This window comes from Panthera leo, chromosome C2 (assembly GCF_018350215.1).
Source record: "Panthera leo isolate Ple1 chromosome C2, P.leo_Ple1_pat1.1, whole genome shotgun sequence".
In the NCBI taxonomy this organism is placed as follows: domain Eukaryota; kingdom Metazoa; phylum Chordata; class Mammalia; order Carnivora; family Felidae; genus Panthera; species Panthera leo.
The window spans coordinates 103,316,176-103,341,221 of record NC_056687.1 but is presented as its reverse complement, the minus strand read 5'-3'; the positions used below and the strand labels follow the sequence as shown (position 1 = coordinate 103,341,221).

Here is a 25,046-nt window from a genome sequence, read left to right as displayed (position 1 = left end):
CAAATACTGCCTGAATAACAGATTCCAGTGGAGATCCTTCAGAATAATATAGTATTTCCCAAACCGGAGAGTTGTTTGACATTATGGTGTCATGACCTGAAAGTATTAGGATGAAGGTAATTCCTTAAACCGAGGGGATTGGCAGACAAGTTCAGGCCAGTGAGCAGCTAAGACTTCAGTATTCCTGAGGCATTTGCCTTTCATCAGATTTCAGAGCCTTTCTTCAGAGTCAGAAAAAGTCACCACTCCCCTCATCAAGGGCACTCACCTCTCATTGGGTAGGGGCAAATCTTGAAAGAAATAAAACAGACCCCTATCTCATGATAAATGAAATCGAACTTTCCAATGTGCCTTCCAGGAGAGGGATTCCTGATAAGGAAACATCCATAAGGTAGGCGATGATTACAAACATTGATTTATTTTATCTTCCATCAGGTCTTTTGCAGTAAGATCCCAGGCTTACAAAAGTCCTGTTGATATAATTTGCCTCAAGGAAATAAGAATATGAATAGAAATGATAAAAGCATGCAATTGATAGAAAGCAGTCTTTCCTCTGTGGTGTTAAATCTATTTTTTGAATTGATTTTTGAAATGTGGAAGGTTGTGGTATGGAGTATAGAATCATTTTTAATTTTAAAGTCACTAAGTTTATGAATATCTGTGAGATAAGCAGAATGACTAAATTCTAAAGGGAGACTGTAATATATTGAGATTACTGGGATAGAACTACGTATTTTTGGTTCCATGCAATATTTAATCCCCTTGCAGAGACGATGTGCAATGAAAGTCTTAAAAATCAGGTTTTGTTTAGATTATAATAGTGTGGTATATTTTCAGTTAAGATGATGTAGGCAGTTGCATTAAAAATATGTTTTCTATCACAACAACTATCTGGTAAGGAGACAAGACATTTTGCTTTAAAAATTTGATATGCCTGTGGTATTTTACAGAAAAATTATAAATAAAGACACAAATTTAACATGCATTTGGCTTTCTATGATAGAATTAGTGGAACATTACATTTCTAGATCTATTCGTTATTTTATTTTCACTCCCTTCTCTAAAGGACTTATAATTCCTGAATAAAAATTAACTACTGGTTTCAACCTGACTGGAAGGGTTTAGGACAGAAACAAACTTTTATATATCGTGTTCTTTCTACCAGTGTTTAGGAAAAATAATTATAGACATCTATTTGGATGCCAAATGCTATTTCAATTTTTGAAATTTCATAAAGAACTCTATCATTTATTGTCGATTTTGAAGAAGTCAATTTTTCTGATGACACATCTGCACATACATATAAAAAGAAATGCTATGCTTCCGTGAGAATGAAGTCAGACAAGTCATTAAACAGAGAAATCTTATCTAAAGATCTTTCTGAGAAATAATTTTCTTTCTGAAATTCACATTGTATCCATTCCTTTTCTAATCTTCCTGCTTAAAGTCCATTGGCAGAAATCCAAATTAAAACTAATAGCTATATTTTTTAATCTTCAAAAAACAATTAGCTAGAGATATACAAAGTATTCCGTAATTAGGCCAAAGGTGGGAAAGAAGATATTCAATTCAAACATGACATTCTTGATCTCATTTTCTTTACTGTTGAATCAAGACTAGACACTTGGCCGCCCTTTTCAATTTCTGGGATTTATGAGATATTAAGCAAGAGTCTATATTAGAAAAATTTTATTTTCATTTATGTGATACCCACTGTAGTAATATGACATTTACTATAATTTAGTCTTACTGGGTAGTTTATAAGATTTGAAATCTCAGGGCTTTGCATAATCTCCTTCCAAGTGTTTTAATTGACATTCTGCTATAATGAACCCCACAGACCATTACCTGGCTAATTGCTTGAGTTACAGTGCTTATACAATGCCATTCTTTGTCCTTGGTCTTTTGGGGTATTAAATAGCAAGGCTGTCCTGAAAGAGAAAGTGACTGCTGGTTTTCATGTGAAGCTTTAATGTCTTCGTAGTTTTTTTCAGGGACAGACCCCCTCTGTTCTTCTCTTGGCTGATACCAAACCTGATGCTTATCAGAGACACCCTTATTCTGGGATTCTCAATTCCCTCTGGGAGAGCCCTTGACCTCTAAAGTGTCTTCCAGAGCCATTGCCACAGGTAGAGCTTTCTGTGACCTGATGCGGAAATCCTGGAATAGGCCCCGGAGCAGGTGACAAAATGAAGATATAACAATATTTAATTATTGAGTGCTATGATTAGTCAGAATTTGTTGGGACAAGAATCTTACTACTTTAGAATTAGAAAAGACTTTATTTATGGCTCACCTAGTCCAAACTGACTGCTTTTAATACAGGGACATTGAACCATAGTGGCTGAGTGACTTACCCCAGGTCTCATGCAGTTGCTAGTGACCCAGGCTCTGGGCTTCCTTTCATGGAGTTAACAGAACCCAGATCCACGAAAATGTTTTAGAGCCTAACGTCAAATTACAGAGTTAGAACCAAGCAGGGAGGTGCTGGGATCAGCATGTCAGCACAACCCAGATAAATACAGTGTGGCCTATATCCTTCCATTTTTCTGCCTTTATTTTTTATTTTTAGAATTTTTTTAATGTTTATTTATTTATCTACAGAGAATGTTAGTGGGGGATGGGCAGAGAGAGAGAGAGAGAGAGAGAGAACTCCAAGTAGGCTCTGTGCTGTCAGTGCAGAGCTCAATGCAGGGCTTTATCCCATGAACCATGAGATCATGACCTGAGCTGAAATCTAGAGTCAGATACTTAACCAAATGACCCACCCAGGTGCCCCTGTTTCTGCCTTTTCTAAATGATGGTACAGGTCACTGACAATGGCCTTATGAATGGTTAGGAGTGATTAAGGGTTTTTAAAGAATTTTTTGAGAACTAGAGACAGGGTAGGAATGAACTCCAATACCTATAGGCCTAGATCGATTTCTCTTGGTAACTCCTGATTAAAATGTTTCTAGGGTGTCTGCTCTAAGTTTGTTAATTTAAGTTATTTGATGGAACTAGTACAGATTCCAAAGGGCAGGATAGGGACTGATATATTTTGGGATGTACCCAGTGTCTGTTGACAAACTTCTGACTTTCTGAATGTTTGTTTAGAAGAGGATAATTGGGGTAGTAGGTTCAGAGCCCCAGATTGAGAAAAAAGGGGGACGGATCTTAAACACGGCAGAAATTAAAGACAAATGGAAATTTGTTTATTGGAGATATTTGTATGATAGAGCATTTCTTTCATGCTGTAACTGCAGTAGTTTTACTTCATATTTGAGTTCCCTGCATCTGAGCATGTGAGTGGGCTGACGAAAGGACCAACACACGTCTTTCCACACGGAGGAGCAGCGTAATCAGCAGAAGGTAAGCTGCTAGTGATGACGATTCTGTAGCTATCACATCATTAGAAAACCACCTTTTCCTTCAAAGACAAACTCCTTTTCCTTAAAGCCCTCCAATCTGTTAGATTCTATATCCTGACGCTTCCCCGGAACCTCCCCTTCAGAGAACCTCTGGCTAATTGTAGATGGACTGGATGAAGCGGGAGTGAGGATCTTCTAGTCCTTTTCCGTAGTGATTCCCAGCCCTACAGAGGAATATCCTACAACAGGCATTCTTCTTGGTCTCCAAAAGGTAATGTGGTTTGCTTAGGTTTGGGCATACTTATTAAATGGGCATATAAATAATTTATACCCAGGAAGTAGGAAAATCTCATTGAGATCTCTGCTTCCTGGAGGAGGTTTCTACCACGGAACTCAGTTTGGCTCCATCATTGATTTTTATTAACATGCCCAAACTTAACAAACAGGTATTAGGAGCACATGTAAATTTTAAGTTCAGTTTTTCAACAGCAACTTTGATAGGTGATTAACTGCTGCTGGGACCAACTAATAAACAAATAGTACACAAATCAATCATGTTCAGGCTCTGTTGCTTTTTTTTTTTTTCCTTTTTTAATTAATGAACTTTATTGTTTAGAGTAGTTCTAGGTTTACAGAAGAGCGGAGCAGGAAGTACAGACAGTACCCATCTCCCCACCTAGCCCACCTTTACACTCTATGCCTCACTGCTTTCTTACAACCGGTGGACTAAGTCAGCCTGAAATGCTGTCCAGCGGCACACTGGCTCGTTCATACTATGCTCTCACCGCCTCCTTTCTCCCTGTCTCTAAAGTCAGAAAACCACTCTGGCAGACAAACTTGAAATCCCTGAGAAGGAAAAAAAAAAAAAAAGATGAAACAGAGGCAATAATTTTGTTCTTGTCTTTGCCTGATCCCATCCTTTAAGGTTTCTTTTAGGTTTTGGAGATGTGGAATGAGGGCTTGTTTTCATGTCTAAATTTAATGTGTATTTTTAACCTGTCTATTCATCCATGTAGGTGAGTTTGCTTTTCCACCAACTGGTCACCTGAATTATTACTTTGTCCTGCCCTATTCTGATTGCTCCCAGCTCTCCTGAGTGCAGTTCTTTTTCTGCACCTAATCCAGTGCCATGGGCCTCATGTGCCATTTGGAACATTCTGCTTCCTGTCCCACCACCTTGATTTAAGACGGGGTTCAGGGGAAGAGGAGTAGGTGACAAAGTGGTGGCATGCATAGAGAAAAACAAACAAACAAACAAACTATCCATGTTTGCTTCTAGACTTTTTTTTTTTTTACAGTGTTAGATTCTGAACTAAAGCCAATCCCTTTTATCTAACAGAAAAATGCTGAGAATGTTTCTATTTTACTGCACCCTTGTTATATACAAGAAGCATTTAATGTGGTGGAATGTAATATTATATTCAATGTGCTTAATAAAATTGTAATGGATTCGCTTATTTAGACACTCTGGGAGAAATAGTCTCCCACTGGATAATAGAAATGGCGGTGCTTTTGCTGCATCTATCAACACAAAGGGATGAGCAAAGCTTATCAGAGCTGATTACAATCACTCTGGAATTGCCCTTAAAAAATAAAGTGGGAAATAGGAATCTGCAGTTACAAAATTTCTCCTTCTTCCTTTTCATGGCATTACATTTGCAAATGAATTCAAAATCTGAGCTTTAGGAGGCCTGTGAGTTTGTTGGAAAAATGGGGCAGGAGAAAACAGCTTATCAGGAATCCTCCACACCAAGGTGGCTTAGCACTGAGAACTCAACACGAGGCACCTTACAAAGAAAGGAGGATTATTCAATGGATGTAGCTCTCAAGGCAAGAGAAGGAAGAAGCAGTAGCAACTGTCCTTCCCAAATCTCCTTTTCCTCACACCCTTCTATACCATGCCCTTGTCTTGGGACCTCCCTCCTGAGGGTAAACACACAGGAAGTGGCTGTGATGGTAGTGAGCCCTTGTAGCTGCTGTCCCCGACTCTCCATTACACTTTAGGTTACTTATTTAGGCAGGGAAGTCACGGGGATGCCAGCATCCCTTCAGGATGAACAAGCCCTGAAATCATCCCATTACTTGACTGGAGTTCAGACCTCTTACAACCCTACCTCTTTTCCTTTCATACCTCAGCACAGGGAAAGCCTCTCAGCCCAACCCAGTCTGTCCCACTCAAGCTGTTTCATCAGGAGTTGGGGCTAAGATCTTACTTTAAGATCTCCTAAAATCCACTCAGGGAAACTAGGGATTTATTATTCTGGTCTTGGGGAGACAAAATTGACCAAGCATCATTTCTATGCAAACATCTGTGTGCCTAGGTTGTACTTCCTAGTGCAAAACTATCTCAGATTTAGTGTGTGTGTGTGTGTGTGTGTGTATGTCTTATATGTATATATGTATATGTATATTAAAAACATTTTTTAATGTTTTTAATTATTTTTGAGACACAGAGAGACAGAGCATGAGCAGGAGAGGGACAGAGAGAGAGGGAGACACAGAATCTGAAGCAAGGTCCAGGCTCCGAGCCATCAGCACAGAGCCCAACGCGGGGCTCGAACTCACGGACTGTGAGATCATGACCTGAGCTGAAGTCGGGCGCTCAACCGATTGAGCCACCCAGGCGCCCCATGTATATGTATATTTTAAATGTTTATTTATTTATTTTGAGAGAAAGAGAGCACTCACAAGCAGGAGAAAGGCAGAGAGAATCCTAAGCAGACTCCACACTGTCAGTGCAGAGGCCAGTGTGGGGCTTGATGTCACCAATCATGAGATCATGACCTGAGCTGAAATCAAGAGTTGGATGCCCAGCCTATTGAGCCACCCAGGTACCCCAGATTCATTGTATATTTTAAAATAAAACCTTGACCAACAACTCAACCTCACCTTGTGTTTCTAAAGGAAAATAATTATTAATCGTATTCTTCAAGAATTTTCCCACATGTAGACTCACTGTGGTCTCTTTGTTTTCTCAAAGTGATATAGATTTAAACCACAATCCTAAGAAACCTTCTAAACTCAAACTGTAAACTTAAATTCTAATTTAAATGCGTTGAATATGCAATTTTCAGATAGAAATTAAATAAAATGATGATTGTTTTCCAGAAAGGGTGATCTTTTAATTGGCAAAATAATGGCAACAAACTTGTAAGCCTCTCTCGTCTCTTACTGCCTGGACTACAGCAGCTCCCACCTGCTTTTACTGCTTCTTGTTTTGTCCCCTCTGCAACCATTCTCCACACAACAGCCAGGGCCTCTCCCCTGCTTGAACATTGAGTGACTTTTTACAGCCTGTAGAACAAACCTCGAATCCTTACAAAGGTCAACAGCAGTTACACAGTGTGTCCCGGGGGGACGGGGTGGGGGGACCATGCCAGGCTCCCTCTCTCTCCATGCCTCCAGGGCCTCTGGGCCTTCCTTCTCTCTCTGTACCAAGGCACATCCAGTTCCTGCTGCTTGGAAAACTCTTCTTGCCTGTCTCGTGACCAGCTCCTTCTGATTCATCAATGCTCTTTCCTCAGGCCTTGCTATCAGCTTAAGTGTTATTGCTCAGATAGGCTTTCTCTAGCAACCTGTCTGAAACAATCTTTCCTTGTCACTCTTTATCAAATACCCCTATTTATTTCCTCCCTACCATTTATTACAGTCTGAAATATTGATTATTTTTACCATCTGATATTTGTCACTGCCATTAGAATGTAAGCTCTGTGACAGCAGATATTTTTTTTCCCTCTAACTCCTGCATATAATACAATGTATGACTCAGCATAGGTGTTTAATAAACACCTGTTGACTGAAAGAAGGAAAGAATAGCATGAAACTTGGGTATGAGAAGGAACACAGCATGGAATATCGGTCATAATGAAATGTGAGAAGCCAAAAGTAACTATTAAGATAGAAAAGGAATATGAAACACATAAAAGTTCATCTAATAATTTTATATAACTATACAAAGGTCACAGGGTGAAGGTTGCTCTGTATAAAGTAAAACAAATGTCAACCCTTTCACAGATGGAGAACTGATCCATACATATCCACATGCTTCAAATTATTTCAAAGTCAACATTTATACTTAAATCAGCATTCAAGAATGCACCTGGAATACAACATTGGTGTGGATTACATATGTGCAGGCTCAGAACATTGTGGGAGGATCTTCTGACAAAACTTCTTGGGACATAATTGGATCCAGCTAGTTTCTGACAGATTAAGATGTTATAGATGGATGAAGAGTGGTTAGGGTAAGAAAAAGAATGTAAGATTGGATATAAGACAGTATATAAGACAGCCTGGGAGTTTATGATAAAGGAAGTGGAGATAAAGTAATTGGAGAAGAATAATAATGTAGGATTCAGGATGCAGTACAGGATTAAATCTGGAATTTATTACGAGTAATTGGGTACTGATGCAGTCATTGAAGGCGGGAGAGGTACAGGGCTGTCACTAGCTGTCAGGTTTGCCTCTAACCTTCAGAGGTTTGGGATTTTGCTATTGATGCCCAGGGCAGGACCTGCAGAAGACTTCTGTCAGTGGTCACAGCCACCCACAGAACCAAGGCAGGAAATCGTGTTGGTGTGTCAAACTTCAATTCTGCAGAAGTCCCTGCATTCCAGCTGCTGCCAGCAGAAGAAAAATGGCTTTTGCTATTTTCCTGTCTTCTGTGTAAGTGTCTCTCACTGGCAGAAACTAAACTGGAACCTGATGACAAGAGATTCTGGGAAAAGTAGTTCTTAGGCTTTGAGCCCTTGAGATATAGAGGAGAACATAAAAGAGGATAGAAATGGGCCAACTGCCAGTCTGACACAATATGAGAATAGGAAACACTTGTCACTGCTTTGAAATACTATTTCTGGCTAGTTAATTTCATTAGGTCTAATCCTCACTAAAATAATAGCCCAACAGTTACTAAGGGCACTGTGTTAAGAGCTATTCATGCATTATCTCATTAACTTTCACGACCATACAAAATGAAGCTACTATTACCGTCTCCATTTTAGAATCGAGGAACCAAGACTTAGAGAGGTACGCTAACCTGTTCCAAATGAAGCAACTAGTAAGTGGAAGAGCTCAACCCTACTCATGACTGGCCAGCTACAAAGCCAATCCCTTTTAGTCCTTATAGTAGAGTACTTGCTAGTCAGTTATTAAATTTCTTTGTAATCCATGGCCCTAGCCTCCACGTGAAACTCGTCAAGTCATTTTACAAACGTAGACTATTAAATCAATATAAATACCTTACTTCTAAGTTGAGAAAAGAACTAATGAATCTTCACAGGATGTCCTCCCAAGCATGGGCACTGTCTTAATGAGAGAGAAAAGTATATCAGTAGAGGAAATGTAGTGTCCCCTACACTTAGAGTGAAATTTTATGTTATGAACAGATTTTCACTTATTGTCAAAGTATCTATTGTTATAAGACCACATCATAGACTCTCAAGGTTGGAAGGGGCATTCAAGTTTGAAGAATCTTCAAGATCCCTTCTGATAGCATTTCAACAAAGGTTGGCTCAACTTCTGTTTAGGAACTGTCAATGGGTGCAACTTCCAGGACTATGGGGGCAGATTGATGAGTTGGGGGAGCACACAGGATGTCTGCTGCTGGTTGAAGATAAGATGGTGCTGCCTGGGGGCCGCTTAGTTCTGTCTCAACGATAGCAAATATGGTGTTAGGCTAGAGGTTGGAGCTATTGATATTAGTTAGCTTTTGCTGCTGATCCTGTCAAAATTCCATGACTTACAAATTATAGCTTGAGTGTCTATGGTGGATTCAAGCTGGCCAGAGATTATTTGGCACTCCTCTCACTGAGAAGTAGAGGCTATGCCCCTTCCCTTTGAGTCTGGCTGGCCTCTGTGACTGCCATGACTAATGAAACTTAACACAGATGTTGTGCCATTCTTAGGTATAGCCTAAATGGATTGGCAGCTTTCATGTTCTTGGAATTCTCTCTTTGGGAGCCCCAAGGCATGATTGAAGAAACCTGACAATCTTGAAACTGGCACGCTAGAGAGGCCAGGTGATAGGAGAGCCCACTTTTCTTCCATTTCTAACAAGGCATTGGACTTGCAGTGAGGCCTTTCCAGACTATCCCATGCAATGGCTGAATACTGCTAAGTGACCCTAAGTATGTCTCATGGAGCAGAAGAATCGCATAACTGATCCAGGCCCAAATTCCTGACCATGAAATTGTGAGCTACGATAAAAGTTATTTTCAGTTTCTGAGTTTGAGGTCTTTTTTACACAAGAGTAGATAACTAGCATGTTCTGTGGGATTCGTGAGGGTTGTTTGGTCTAGACTGGCCTTAACCGGTCTCATCTGGGCTCACTCATATGTCTGAAGATCAGCTAGGGACTCTCTAGATTGTACTTGACTAGGGCAGCTTACCTGAACTCTGCTCCATGTGTCTCTCATCCTTCTCTGTGACAAGCAAACTTGTCCATGCATATTCTAGGGAAATGGCCAAACTGCAAGAGAGCAAGTGGAAGCACATAAGGGCTCTTGGAACCTAGGCTTGGATATGGCACCCTGTTACTGCCATCTCATTCTATTGGCCAAAATCACATGGCTGAACTCAAAGTCAAGGGTTTGGAGTACAGACCTCATTTCTTTTGTGCAAAATTCATATCTCAAACAGTGTGAATACAGGGTGGAATGGGAAATTGGAGAAAATAATGCAATCTATTACATTTACTTCATTTCAGTACAGCAAACATTAATAGGATACATATTATTCGCAAACATTATGCTAGGCACTGGGAACATAGAAACAAAAGATACCTAACTTTTTGCTCTTGAAACATTTATGTTCCAGGCAATATTTAGGATTTTTACTTCTAATCACTGTGTTAAGATTTACACCTGCATTAAACTTCAGCGTTAGCATCTGAGTCATGTTTTATTGTTTCAGTGACTTAAAATTTGATTAGAATCCCTTACTTGCTTAACTCGTGGAAGTTGTGTTCGGTTAGGTTTTTATGTTTTTTCATCAACATGAAAAAATTTCAATTGAAAAGAAATTACATATATGTACTGTCAGCTTGCTATCAACTCTTCCTCTGTTGGTTTTCAAAGGGCCTATGTTTTTCCTCATGTACAAATTCTTGGGGAACCTCATCATAGTCTTAATGTACCAACTACATTATCCTTTAACATCTGGACTTAAATTGGGAAGCAGGAAGCCACAATGCAAAGAAAACATATGAGGACAATTCACACTTCCAAATATGGTCACCAAGCACCTTCCTTACATTTGTTGCTCTGCTCATTCTTTTCTGTAGCTCTTTGGTTTCTGGCTGGATGTGCTTTGTTTCCCTCTGTAACTTTGCTCCACACTAGTATGTTCCACCATCAGAGCCAGACTTCTCATCTCTCTTCCTCATGTTTCCCATTAAGTTCCTGTTTCTTCTCAGTGGGAAATATCTTTCTTCCACTGAAAGGCCTAGAGCTGAGCTCCATGAAGGGTTCAGCTTAATGCCTTCTGCAGCATCAATGGTCACTCATTAATCCCCAGGCAACATGGGACAGTGGAAAGTGCATGAGCTGACTTTGGAGTCAAATGGGCCTAGGTTTTAATCCTAGCTCTACTGCTTACTAAACCGTGATCTCAGGCAGGCTACTTAACTTTCTGTGCCTGAATTTTAAAGTATTTTTTCTTTTTAATTTTATTTTTTTAATTACATCCAAATTAGCATATAGTGCAACAATGATTTCAGGAGTAGATTTCTTAATGCCCCTTACCCATTTAGCCCATTCCCCCTCCTACAACCCCTCCAGTAACCCTCTGTTTGTTCTCCATATTTACTTGTCTCTTATGTTTTGTTCCCCTCCCTGTTTTTATATGATTTTTCTTCCCTTCCCTTATGGTCATCTGTTTTGTGTCTAAAGTCCTCATATGAGTGAAGTCTTGTGATACTTGTCTTCCTCTGACTATTTCACTTAGCATAATACCCTCCAGTTCCATCCGCATAGTTGCAAATGCAAGATTTCATTCTTTTTGATTGCTGAGTAATACTCCATTGTATATATATACCACATCTTTATCCATTCATCCATTGATGGGAATTTTTAATTAAATTCCAGTTAATTTACTTATAGTGTAATATTAGTTTCAGGTATATAATATAGTACTATATATAATACAGAGAATTATATATATAGTATATGATATATACCTCCATATATCACCTGGTGCTCATCACAAGTGCACTCCCTAATCCCCATCACCTATTTAACCCATCCTTCCATCCACCTCCCCTCTGGAAACCATCAGTTTTTTCTCTATAGTTAAGAATCTATTTCGTGGTTTATCTCTCTCTCTCTCTTTTTTCACCCTTTGCTCATTTGTTTTGCCTCTTAAATTCCACATATGAGTGAAATCATATGACATTTGTCTTTCTCTGACTGATTTATTTCATTTAGCATAATACTCTGTAGCTTCATCCATGTCATTGCAAATGGCAAGATTTCAATCTTTTTTTATGGCTGAGTAACATACCATGTATGTGTATATATACATATCACATCTTCTTTATCTATTTTTCGATCGATATACACTTGGGCTGTTTCCATAGTTTGGCTATTGTAGATAATGCTACTATAAACATCAGGGTGCATATATACCTTTGAATTAGTAATTTTGTATCCTTTGAGTAAATAGCAGTGCATTTGCTGGGTACTAGGGTAGTTCTATTTTTAACTTTTTGAGGAACCTCCATACTGTTTTGCAAAGTGGCTGTACCAGTTTACATTACCACCAACAGTGCAAGAAGGTTCCCCTCTCTCCACATCCTCACCAGTACCTGCTATTTCTTATGTTAATTTTAGCCATTCTGACAGGTGTGAGGTGATATTTCATTGTAGTTTTGATTTTTATTTCCCTGATGATTAGTGATGTTGAGCATCTTTTCATGTGCCTGTTGGCCATCTGTATGTCTTCTTTGGAAAAATGTCTACTCATGTCTTCTGCTCATTTTTTGAATGGGTTATCTGTTTTTTGGTGTTGAGTTTTATATGTTCTTAGTATATTTTGATTACTAACCCTTTATCTGATATGTCATTTGCAAATATCTTCTCCCATTCCTTCAGTTGCCTTTTAGTTTTGTTGATTGTTTCCTTCACCATGCAGAAGGTTTTTATTTTGATGTAATCCTAATAGTTCATTTTTGCTTTTGCTTCCCTTGTCTCAGGAGACATATCTAGAAAGAAGTGGCTACAGCTGATGTCAAAGAAGTTACTGCCTGTGTTTTCTTCTAGGATTTTTACGGTTTCACATCTAGGTCTTTCATCCATTTTGAATTTATTTTTGTGTATGGTGTAAGAAAGTGGTCCACTTTATTCTTTTCCATGTTCCTGGAAAGTTGTTCCATTACCATTTGTGGAAGAGACTGTCTTTTCCAATTGGATATTCTTTCCTGCTTTGTTGAAGATTAATTGACCATATAATTGTAGGTTTATTTCTGGGTTTCCTATTTTGTCCTATTGATCTTTGTGTCTATTTTTGTTGTGCCTGAGTTTTATATGCCATTATATGGGCATAGTAAATCTTATCTTGCATGGTTCATGTGTGATGTAATTGAAATAATAATTATAAAGTGCCTGGACAATGCCTGTCATGTTCCTGGTGTTAGATCCCTTCTCCTCCCAATCCCAACAGCTTATCTCTTACTATATCAGCTTCTCTCTTATTGGCCACCTTAGGACTGGCTTACCGAGAGGCTATCATAACATGTTTTCAGGGTCAGAAATACTTTGTATGCATGGTAAAACACAGACATGTTTTAGTGAGGAAAAAAAGGGTTATTTTTCCATATGATTTCATTTGTTTAAGAGAGCATAAGCAATGTCTTAGAGCATTTATACTCAGCATTCTGCAAAGTTGAGTTCTTATGGCAAAGTGGCGAGAGAATTAGAAGTTACCAATATTTCACTTTGGATACTTTGCACTTTGGATATTTGCTGTGTTCGGATGTTCAGCGCAGACAAGATCCTTAGGGATGGGGCTGGGTTTTACTTGTCTTTATGTTCTGTGACCCAGCACGGGACCTGGCACTTCAGAGATGCTCAAATAAATGTTTGTTGAACAAATAAATGAATGTTTTACTGACAGCAATTGTGTGAATTGATGAAACTTGAACTATTTTATATGTAGCTGGAATACTTCTGTTGCCTGGTTTTTGCTGGGCCTGAATTTAGCTGATTGATGCTTAGTAACTCTGGTTTATGCGCTGACTTTTGCAGGGGTTGGAGGAGAGTGGGACATCAGGTCTATATTTGGGAAAATGCAGTGCGATCACTTACCCTTCACACTTTCCTCTTTGCTTTTGCTGTTTTTCATCTTTCCGAGCAGACTGTACACTCCTTAAGGACAAACACCATGGCTCACGTTTGCTTTCTCCGTGTTTGTGGCATTGTTGATTTTCAGTAAATACTGGTTGAGAGGGTGAATATGGCAATGAAGACAACTTGAAGGAAAGTTAGCGTTTTGGGATTTTATATGATTTTAGAAATGCAGCATCTTATCTGAGCCCTTTCTCATCTCCTCTGATTTATTCTTCCACTGATCCTGCCCTTGGATTTCTTGTTCTTTAGTGTCATCCTTACAAATGCCATGTGATTTGTGGGAAAGGATTGAGGCTTTGAAATTAAAAAAGCATTTTTTAAAAATGTTTATTTACTTTTGAGAGAAAGAGAGACAGAGCATGAGCAGTGGAAGGACAGAGAGAGAGGGAGACACAGAATCTGAAGCAGGCTCCAGGCTCTGAGCTGTCAGCACAGAGCCCAACGTGGGGCTCGAAGTCACGAGCTGTGAGATCATGACCTGAGCCGAAGTCGGACTCTTAACCGACCGAGCCAGCCCGGTGCTCTGAGGCTTTGAAATTAAACAGACTTGGATTTCAGCTCTGAATTCATAACTTTCTGATTGCATGATCTTGAATGAGGCGTAGAACCCCTTGGTTCCTGTGTCCTCATTCGTGAAGATGAATAGTGTCTTCTACCTGGCAGAGCAGTTTTGAGAACTGATTAGATGGGTGAATGTAAGGCAGCTGGTCATAGTAGGAGCTCTATAAATAGTAGGTGTTATTACGATCCTTAACCCATTCTCTTTACCCTCATACTGCTCCTTTTTCCAACCAGAAAACATGCATTTCTACCCCTGGCCATCTGTTGGTAACATCTGAACGGCTGTGAGTTGCTGGGGACCGCACTTCACAATTTCACTTCATTGGGAACTTTGTCTCATATCACTCTGATTAATAAAAGCCTTAATAAGAATAACCACCCTCTGCCCCATTAAAATCATGCAAGGATAAATGTGAGTTTTCAGGAAAACTCCTCAAATGATGAAGTGAAGAATTGGAGAGTTAAATGACATGTGAAGAATCGGAAGATATAGCATATATTCAAGTTTATGATCTTTTTATTCCCTCTCTCTCCATTTATTACAATAGATTCTAAAAAATTGCTCTCACAACAGGACCATTATCCCTAGTAGATTTAAGGACCCTTTCACCAGTATTTTTTCTTGAAATAATTGAGTTTGCTGGAATAAACTACTCAGCTCAATATTTTTCATCTCCCTCTAATACAAATGTATTTGATTCCTATAAATCTGAGTGAGGTCAGTCAGGAAATTATACATATTTGTTTTCCACAGGGTATATGAGCTATTAAGTCATGTTGCATTTATTATAGATCATGTTCGCTAGTTGGCAAGATAATTTGAATGATTGAAAACAATATTTTAGAACATGTAGCACCAGGAAAACAACCAGAAAGGAGAATTGAAGCAAAATCTTCCTTATGATAAATATTTTAAGTAAACAAAATATCCTGTTGTGATTCAAGTACATATTTGCATTAAAATGCATTTAAAATACCACTCAATATTATGCATACTGTTTATTCTTATGGTTCATATGCGTTTATATATTTCCTTCTTATATATTTATATCACTTAATCATTACATTTGGATCTCATGTCATATGTGTATATATATTCCCATTATATCTTTCTTCCAGCCTCAACTATGTGGATGTTTTCTTGGCTGTGTGCCATTTTAATTATTTTGGCTTTTGCTGGTATGGACACAGTAGCAAAGACCACACCACATCCCAAATTTACGAAGAAATCTGACGGAAAAGAGATGCCGAAGGGTCTAAAGCCGTCCAGTGGCCCACCTCCAGAAGAAGAGGAAATTCCTTTCACAGAAGTGGCTGAAATGGTGGAACCGACCCCCAACCCCCCAGCCCTAGATTCTGCCTTCGGTACTGCCACTCTCTTCCCCTTTGAAAACTTCACTCTTGACACGGCTGATTTTTTTCTGAATTGCTGTGATTGTTGTTCATCTGTCCCAGGGCAAAAAGGAGAACCTGGAGAGACTGGAAAGCCAGGTATTTGAAAGTGCATGAAGCCATATTTCCTACCTGGATGTTCTTGGAGTTGAGAGGTGGATTGGAGGTAGAATTGTCCCAAAGGTTTCTACATTGTCCTGCAAATGGTGACAGGGTCTAGGTGTAACACCGTGACAAATGCAAATGGGTGCTGTGTTGCCCACCAGCCACACGTGTGGCTATTAATAAAAATAAACATAAACATTAATATTAAAAATTCAGTTCCTCAATGACACTAGCCACATTTCCAATGCTCAATGGCCACACGTGGCCAAAGACTACTGTATTGGGCGGTACAGATACAGAGCATTTTCATCAGTGCAGAAAGTTCTATTGGACAGCGCTGGCTAGAGCAGAAACCAGGCTCCTGACCCCAGCCCTGGCACACAGTTCTTCACATTACAAACTTACTGCCAGTACAGTCTTCTCGTTAATGGCTGATGTAAAAAGGGTAAATGAAAATTCTGCTGGCTAGTTAGAATGTGTCTTGACTGATGGATTTCTGGAGTGCTATTTGTAGTTAGGATTAGAAATGGCATGTCTGGGACGGGGAGAATAAGGGGCAGGATTCAGTTTGCTCTTCATTGAGATTCCAAGGCAACACTGTATCCTTGCCCAACAATGTTCTCCATTGAACATCATGGTTATATATTTCAAAATTTAAGATATCTTTAATATATACATTATGCATATACTGAGTTTTACTGTAATACATTTCAGCTTTTACATGTCATATAGCAGAGAACTCAGGTAAAATTGAGATAGGAGTGTCAGTTTAAAATTCACTATTCCCTAAAAAAAATGACATATATATATTTGTTATGTCTTGCCTGCAGAACTTAAAGTTATAAAAGCAGAAATTGTGCACCCTCATTAAGCTTTTCATTCATTTCATCCTATAGTAGGAACCTTTTGGGAAATGTGATCAATATTCATGCAGAGCTGGAATTAAAAGGTAGAGTTGCTGGGCAGTGGTCAGGGCATGAAGATTTCTGGATTGCTGAAACATTATTGGAAATGCAATGATACCGAGAAAATTACATTTACCAGAATTCCTCTTAGTATCATATCTGGCTGGTGAGCTGCTTGAGGGTGAAGACCTCCAAGGACATGGTCAAGTAAACACAGCTGGTTGCTAAACTGTCTTCTAAGGCTGTAGGTCTGTCACATGAGAGCTTTTGTTTTACCCTTTGGTAGATTAGCTGGACAGTTCTCAGAGCTCAGTCTCTCCTCTAAATACATAGGACAAACATTTTGCACGTATGCCAAATTATTTGCCTGCCTGGGGTGCTCATATGTTTTAGTCTGAACAAGTCAGCACAGAGCAGAGTGTTCAAGAGCTCAGAATGTCTTGTCTATCATGGTCCTACCTTTGGGAAGCGTCATTACCTAAGTCTCAGTTTACAAAATAGTAGAAGTGGGGGGTGAGTGGGTGGCTCAGTTGGTTAAGCATTGGACTTGGGCTCAGGTCATGATCTCGTGGTTCATAAGTTTGAGCCTCGTGTTGGGCTCTGTGCTGACAGCTCAGAGCCTGGAGCCTGTTTTCAATTCTGTGTCTCCCTCTCTTTCTGTGCCCCTCCCCTGCTTACACTTGTGCTCTCTTTCTCTCTCTCTCTGTCTCAAAAATAAATGAAAATAAAAAAAAAATTAAGGGGTGCCTGGGTGGCTCAGTCAGTTAAGCATCCGACTTCGGCTAAGGTCATGATCTCATGGTTCTTGAGTTCGAGCCCTGTACCCAGCTCTGTGCTGACAGCTCAGAGCCTGGAGCCCGCTTTGGATTCTGTGTCTCCCTCTCTCTGCCCCTCGCCTACTGATTCTCTCTTTTTTTTTCTCTCTCTCTCAAAAATAAATAGACAATAAAGAGAGTAGTAAAATGGGATAAGAATAGTACCAACTTCATGGGGTCATCAAGAGACAGAATGAGGTAATACACGTAAAGACTCACTGTGGTACCTGATAGAATAAGTGCTCAATAAATTGTGTTTGTTTTTCCAGTTAGCTGTAGTAGGAGTCTTTTCCTCTTCTCAGCCTAATAGGGTCTTGTTTCTGAGATTCATAGATATTTATTCTACTGTTTCAGTGTTTCAAAGATGCTGTTTGGTTAAAAAGTTAGAAATCTAGCATAAGAGGGACATTAAACAAACTGGAAAATGACAATAAACCCTCTCAAACCCAACTATTTTATTTTATTATCATTTTTGTAAACTTTATTTGTTTATTTTGAGAGAAAGTGTGTGGGAGAGGCAGAGAGAGAGGGAGAGAGAGAATCCCAAGCAGGCTCTGCACTCCCAGCGCAGAGCCCAATGCGGGGCTCAAACTCACAAACCTCGAGATCATGACCTGAGCTGAAACCAAGAGTCGGACACTTAACTAACTGAGCCACCCAGGCGCCCCACCCACTGTGCTCGTCTTTCAGTTTCTTAAAAACACCATGGTCTTTTCCCAAAATGCTCATCTATGTATTTTGGGGTTGTTTTTTTTTCTTTTTCCTTCTTTTTTTTTTTTTTTTTTTTTGTTTCAGAAAATCCTAATTCGTTCATTTGTCATTTTCCCAGGGATGTCTCCTCTGATAGCATAAATTAGGTTCTTTTAGCACAATCTATAATGGGACTTTCCTGTTTTCCTTTGCCTCACTAGCTGCAATGTGATAATTTCTACTTATTGGTGTGGTTATTGTTCAGTGTTTATCTCTCCCAGGCTCTCAGCTCCACCAGGGAAAGAACAGCTGGGATGTTGATAGCTGATTCTTAACACCTCGTATGGTGCTTGGTGTCTAGGAGGCCTCAGCAATACTTCCTGAAAAAATGCATAAGTGAATGAATGAGAAAACCAAAAATGCTAGGTATTGGGTTTTACTTCCAATTAGAGAGTGTGGTCCACATGAGGTTAAGAGCCAGATAATCATTTTGTCCTTGTTTGATATGGCAGTGCTTCCCTGAATCGTTTCACTGCTGCCATGAATCCAGTGACAAGGACTAATGGGCTCAATTTATCTATTCAGGTGGCACAAAATTATAAATCAGACAAAAATATTGTCCTTAGGATTATGTAGTTGTTTTAGTCTTACCCGGATTTTATTATTAAGACTCTGACAGTTATTGGTCTCAATGAAATGACACCTAAAAAAATTTTTTTTTCCAGAACTAATGAATTTCAAAAGAGAATTTTTTTTTTATCCTGATGGTTTTAAATCTCATTTCCAGGTCTTAAGGGAGAGGCTGGTGGAATGGGGATCCCAGGGCCACCAGGAATTGTTGGACCCCCAGGTCCAAAAGGCCAGAAAGGAGAGAAAGGTAGGTACTTATATCCATTTCGTGTCAAAACTCAAGACATGTTCTGTATCATTTTTCAGGAGAGCAACCTGCTAAGTAAATACCATATTCTTGCAGGTGGATCATTTTTTAAAAATGTAAAAAACTTGGTAAGGCATATTGCAAGTTATATTTGATATAAAAATGTTAACTTTATAAATAGTCTATTGAGGGACTTTAAAGTTTTCTGGTAACGTTTCTCTCTCTCTCTCCACCCTCCCTCCTTCCCTTCCACACATGTAGGCTCTCACACATCTTGTCTTTTCTTCTTTTTAAGAGAGAGAGAGAGAGAGAGAGAGAGCGAGCACAGGCACGTGAGAGCAGGGGAGGGGCAGAGGGAGAGGGAAAGAAAGAATCTTAAGCAGACTCCACACCCACCCAGAGCCTGATGGGGGGCTCAATCTCATGAACATGAGATCATAGCCTGAGCAGAAATTAACAGCTGGACGCCTAACTGACTGAGCTACCCAGGCACCCCTCACACATCTTTTCTATGTCTTGTTGGCCACACAGCTGACCTAGTGACTGGGAACCACAGGGTATAGTCTCTGGGGAAGGATCCTTTCCGGTATACTCCTGAGTGAGCTCTTCCTCATGATACACATTAATTTTGTATTAGATAAAACTAACTAGAGCAGGCTATAACCCTATAGAATTATTCTGTTTAGATTGATAGCATCCTTACTAAGGAGAATATGACATGCCTTTTTGGCTCACTCCAATCAGGAGTGGAAAGAGCACTGAATTAAAATGGAAGAAATCAAGCTTGTAGCAATGACCTTGTACCAGTCACTTTACCTCATCTGGAAATCAATGGGGAATAGACTAGGTATTTATTTATATCCTATTTACTATCAAAGAAGATTTGTGGTTATGTGTGCTTTCATAGATCTTTTCCGGCTCAGAAATTCTGTAATTCCATAGATCTATCAGCCAGGGGAAATCCCTGGTTCTCTAAGTGCTTCAAGACATTGAGGGAAGGTTATAGATTCACCGGGACATTTAAAAATTCCGCAGTGAATACTACCAGCCTGTAGAAATACCATCTATCCATCAAGTTAAATGTTTTAGCCTCAGTGTCACATGTCAAAAGACCTAATATCATCTATACATCACCCTCCACATGGCTGAGGAACTGTCTAACTCATTTCTAGTAGAATATTCAGTGAAGTAATTACTCCAAAAAGATGCTAAGGTAAGAAAGAGCTCCTTCACAGTTGTCAGTTATGCGATTTTCATTCTCGGAAACATTTAATCCTTTTGTGGCTGAATTATGTTAGCAGAAAGCCCTGTGAAATAAAGATGAGTGATGAACCTCCCCAGTGATTCATACATTTTGGAAGCCAGACTTCTGGAAGTAGAAGAAAAAAACAGGGAAGTATGATAAGATAAGGTTCTTAAGATTACACTTTGATGAAAGATCAAAAGTAGAAATTCATTCAGCCAGTCTCTATAAAGGGGCAACTCTACTTTCTTTTTATTTCCAGACTTAGCTTGGACTCTTGGTTAAGATTGAAAGTTAAAATAATAAATGAGTTGAATGACTGCATTCTGGTTCATCACAACCTGATTAAGTAAACTCAATGTAAGCAGTTAAATTGAAATTGAGAACCAGAATAACTGTGCAGTAAGGCTGGTATATGAGTATTGGCAAGGACGGGGGTTAGAATAGTCCTTCACTTCCATTCAGAGTTGGGTTCTCTCCAAAGGGATACAGATATTCTCCTGATGGCCTATGGGTTAATTTCCAAATTGTAAATTTTATGTGGAATGGTAATGGAAGGGGGTCAGCTACTTAGAAAACTACTGAGCAGTTTATGTGGGATTTCTCTAGCTGGTCTTGTGAAATTTGGTGGTGGGGGGAGTCTCTTCTCACGATTTGTAATTTGACATTGGATTTCTTTTTCCCTAACAAAAATAAAACAAAAAAACAAAGTAAGTCAGAGAAAGACAAATATCACATAATTTCACTCATATGTGGAATTTAAGAAACAAAACTGATGAACATAGGGGAAGGGAAGTAAAAATAAGATAAGAAGGGAGGCAAACCATAAGAGACTCTTAAATACAGAGAACAAACTGAAGCTTACTGGAAGGATATTGGGTGGGGGGGATGGGCTAAATGGGTGATGGGCATTAAGGAGGGCACTTATTGGGATGAGCACTGGGCGTTGTACATAAATGATGGATCACTAAATTCTACTCCTGAAATCATTACTACTCTATATGTTAACTAACTTGGGTTTAAATTAAAAAAAAAAAAAGAAAGTAAAATTTAAAAATTTTCAGCACATAAGAAAGGAGTTATATCTATAAAACCAAATAAATAAAAATTAATAAATTAAAAAAGTAAAAAAAATATTAGTTGTATCATAAATAATATGGTTGGCAAACTGATGCCAACCAATGTTACATACAGTCATGTTTGACTGTATGCGAATTTGTAAACTTTCATACTTCAGTTTCTTCTGTGATAAAAAGTGGTAAAAATATCTGCTCTACCTTTCTTGAGGGGAGATGCTATAAACTTCTGTAAATGAAAAATGTTCCCATTGATGAAATGTGCTCTGTTATATGAGTCTCCCTGTTATCCAAGGGGCTATGTTAATATCAAATGAGAATTAATTTTGAATTGAAAAGGTTGGATTAATTTTTAAAAATTATTTACTTATTTTTTTATTTTTGAAAGAGAGAGAGAGCACTTGAGCACATGCACACACACGAGCAGGGGAGGGTCAGAGAGAGTGGGAGAGAAAGAATACCAAGCAGGCTCCATGCTGGATGTAGAGCCTGACTCTGGGCTGGATCTCATGACAGTGAGATCATAACTTGATGGGAAATCAAGAGTCGACCCCTTAACTGACTGTGCCACCAGATTAATTTTTTTTTACAGTTTATTTATTTATTTTGAGAGAGAGAGAGAAAGCAAGGGAAGGGCAGAGAGAGAGGGAGACACAGAATCCCAAGCAGCTTCCACACTCTCAGTGTGGAGCCCAACACAGGGCTTGAACTCAGAAACTGTGAGATCATGACCTGTGCTCAAATCAAGAGTTAGATGCTTAACTGACTGAGCCTCCCAGGTGCCCCTGGATTAAATTCTTTAAAAATCTTGTTAAGAACTTGGAACATTACTTGGCACAAAGGAAATGCTCAATAAAAATTAACTATTATTCCTCCTACTATTATTACTGCTATTATCATTTTCAATAAAAATGAATTTAGTGTGGTTGTACTGTAACAGGAGGGGCCTTTAGCAGGTCCAGTATAAAAATGCATTTTGTGGCACTGGGAAAATATCCCAAAACCTAGATCTTTAGATTTCTTTTCAAACATGAATTTTTACAGTTCTGTGATTTGTCCAAAGGGCATATGAAAAAAATTCCAAACACAATGAAAATTGGCTTTTCCCTAATGCTCTATGTCAAGGACTATATATTTGCATTTTATATTTATATTTGTATTTATATTCACTATCCTGGATGGGGTTTTTTTTGTTTAATTTTTTAATATTTTATTTATTTTTGAGAGACAGAGTATGAGTGGGGGAGGGGCAGAGAGAGAGGGAGACACAGAATCTGAAGCAGGCTCCAGGCTCCGAGCTGTCAGCACAGAGCCCAACCTGGGGCTCGAACCCATAAACCGTGAGATCATGACCTGAGCCAAAGTCGGAAGCTTAACCGACTGAGCCACCCAGGTGCCCGGGGAAGGGTTTTTGATATGATTAGTTTTAGCTAATTGCAGAACGTGTGCTCTGTGTTATAAGGTGGTGACACTCTTTTTTAGGCATTGTGGGGAACATAAAGAAGGGGATATTTTAACTGTTATTCAAGATTCATAAGAAGAAAAAACAAACACATAAATAACAAGACAAAATATCATGAATTTCATGAGAGATTTGAAGAGCAAGGAGAATGCTGGGGAAAAGCTGAATTTTGTGCAAAGAGATTGGCACTATCCCAAATCTTGTTTAAATGGTTCACCATCAACTGGAACAAAATATTCCTAATCATGCTCGATAAATTTTTTTCCCATATCGTTTTTCCTTTATCCATTTTGGTAGAGGAAGTGTTGGATTGTAACATGGTTACAAAATGGATGTTAGTTATACCATAACTAATATAGTTGGAAGAAAGTTAATCTTGGTATCATTTTAGGACTTAAAGGGGAACGTGGGGACCAAGGAACAAGTGGAACCCCAGGATACCCGGGAAAACCCGGAGAACCAGGTAGAGTGTAAACTGTATCTATTGCGTTCAGTCATGTGTGCAGCACAGCCCCTAATTTTCTTCCTGTTTGTACTTATGCAGGAGGTAAGATGGACATACGAATTGCTTTTATTCTCATACTTCAGTGTCCTGATTGCTAGAGTGCAACAGGTGCTGGTCAGGTAGTTTGAAGACTAAATAAAAGCTTCTGAGCTCGTGTCCTCAGTCTAGCTGTCTTTGGGAAAAAGACAGCTTCAGCTTCTCTGCCTGTGGGATTTTGGGTTTGGATGGACTTAGTGGAGATGTAGGGGAATACTTGGGTTGGGCCAAAACACAAAGGGTAATGGACTACCATGGGTTGCTGTGGTTCTAAATCCTGTTTCTTATCTTAAAAGTACAAAAAAAAAATAGAACTAGATTTATGAGATTTAAATATAGGTTGTCACTACTTGGTGGCATTAACTCCTCCCCCTGTGAGAGAGCCGCAGGATCCAAATGGCACAGCTGTGGCTGAGACAGGAGTTGGGGTTCCAGCCTCAGTGAGTAGGTGTCATTTCTGTTTCGTGAGCTCTGTGGTAATAGCGTTCTGTTCAATGTGATCCTTGAATGTCATTTGGACTTTCTGTTTCAGGTGGCCTTGGTCCTAAGGGGGAGAGAGGAAACATCGGACTGACAGGAGTGAAGGGGCAAAAAGGCTCCAAAGGGGACACGTGTGCAAATGGTACCCAAGGAGATAAAGGAGACCAGGGGGCTGCGGGCTCACCTGGCTTGAATGGAGAGCCTGGGGCCAAGGGAGAGAAAGGGGAGATGGGGGAAAAGGGCTGCTGTGGGCAGTCTGGGCAGAGGGGAGGGAAGGGAGAAAAAGGTGAGGAGGGTCTGAAAGGGGAAAAAGGTAGCAAAGGAGATACTGGAACGGAAGGCAAAAGCGGCCCAGATGGGCTGCCTGGGGCCCCAGGGGATCCAGGAGTTAAGGGAGAAAAGGGAGAGTTAGGTCCTCCTGGTCTTGCGGGGCCTGTGGGGCCAAAAGGTGAGGTTGGGAGCAAAGGGGTCCGGGGATCTATTGGCAAGAAGGGCTCTCGGGGCTTCAAAGGCTCCAAGGGGGAGGTGGCCAGAGTGCTGCGGTCAGCCTTCAGCGCCACTTTATCGAAGCCTTTCCCTCCTCCCAACATCCCAATCAAATTTGACAAGGTTCTCTATAATGACCAAGGGAATTACAGCCCTGTCACTGGCAAATTTAACTGTAGTGTTCCTGGCGCATATGTATTTTCCTACCATGTCGCTGTGAGGGGCAGACCCGCTCGCATCAGCCTGGTGGCCCGGAATAAGAAGCAGTTCAAGTCCAGAGAAACGCTCTATGGCCATGAAATAGACCAGGCGTCTCTTCTTATCATCCTGAAATTAAGTGCAGGGGACCAAGTCTGGTTGGAAGTTTCGAAAGATTGGAATGGGGTCTATGTCAGCCCTGAGGATGATAGCATTTTTACTGGGTTCCTTTTGTACCCAGAGGAAAATTCTGGAATTTCACCATAAGCTGTGTCTTGAATGCTGTAGTTTGGGTTCAGTGGAATAAGTCAGGTAACACAGGTAGTATTACTAAAAAGAACAACTTTCATTATGTTTTTCATGAGTATAAAAATGATACAGAAAAAATAAGAAAAATATTGTATAACCTAAAGTCAATTACTCTGCCTATTTTAAGACATCACCTTTAAAAAATATATTTATATGTATTGGAAACATGTGTCTATTAATTTTGTAGTTTAGCTTTTTTCATTTAGCATTATAATG

The 25,046-nt window shown here is 39.6% G+C and overlaps 1 protein-coding gene across 1 annotated transcript; it reads left to right on the top strand.

Moving 5' to 3' along the window:
* The first annotated feature begins 347 nt into the window (after positions 1-347).
* Positions 348-25,046, top strand: OTOL1 (otolin 1). The gene is made up of 6 exons (XM_042903020.1): positions 348-391; positions 3,267-3,351; positions 15,371-15,742; positions 18,946-19,035; positions 23,208-23,279; positions 23,890-25,046. Exons 3-6 carry the CDS (start codon positions 15,379-15,381, stop codon positions 24,786-24,788), a joined length of 1,425 nt encoding a protein of 474 aa, XP_042758954.1. The 5' UTR covers positions 348-391; positions 3,267-3,351; positions 15,371-15,378; the 3' UTR covers positions 24,789-25,046.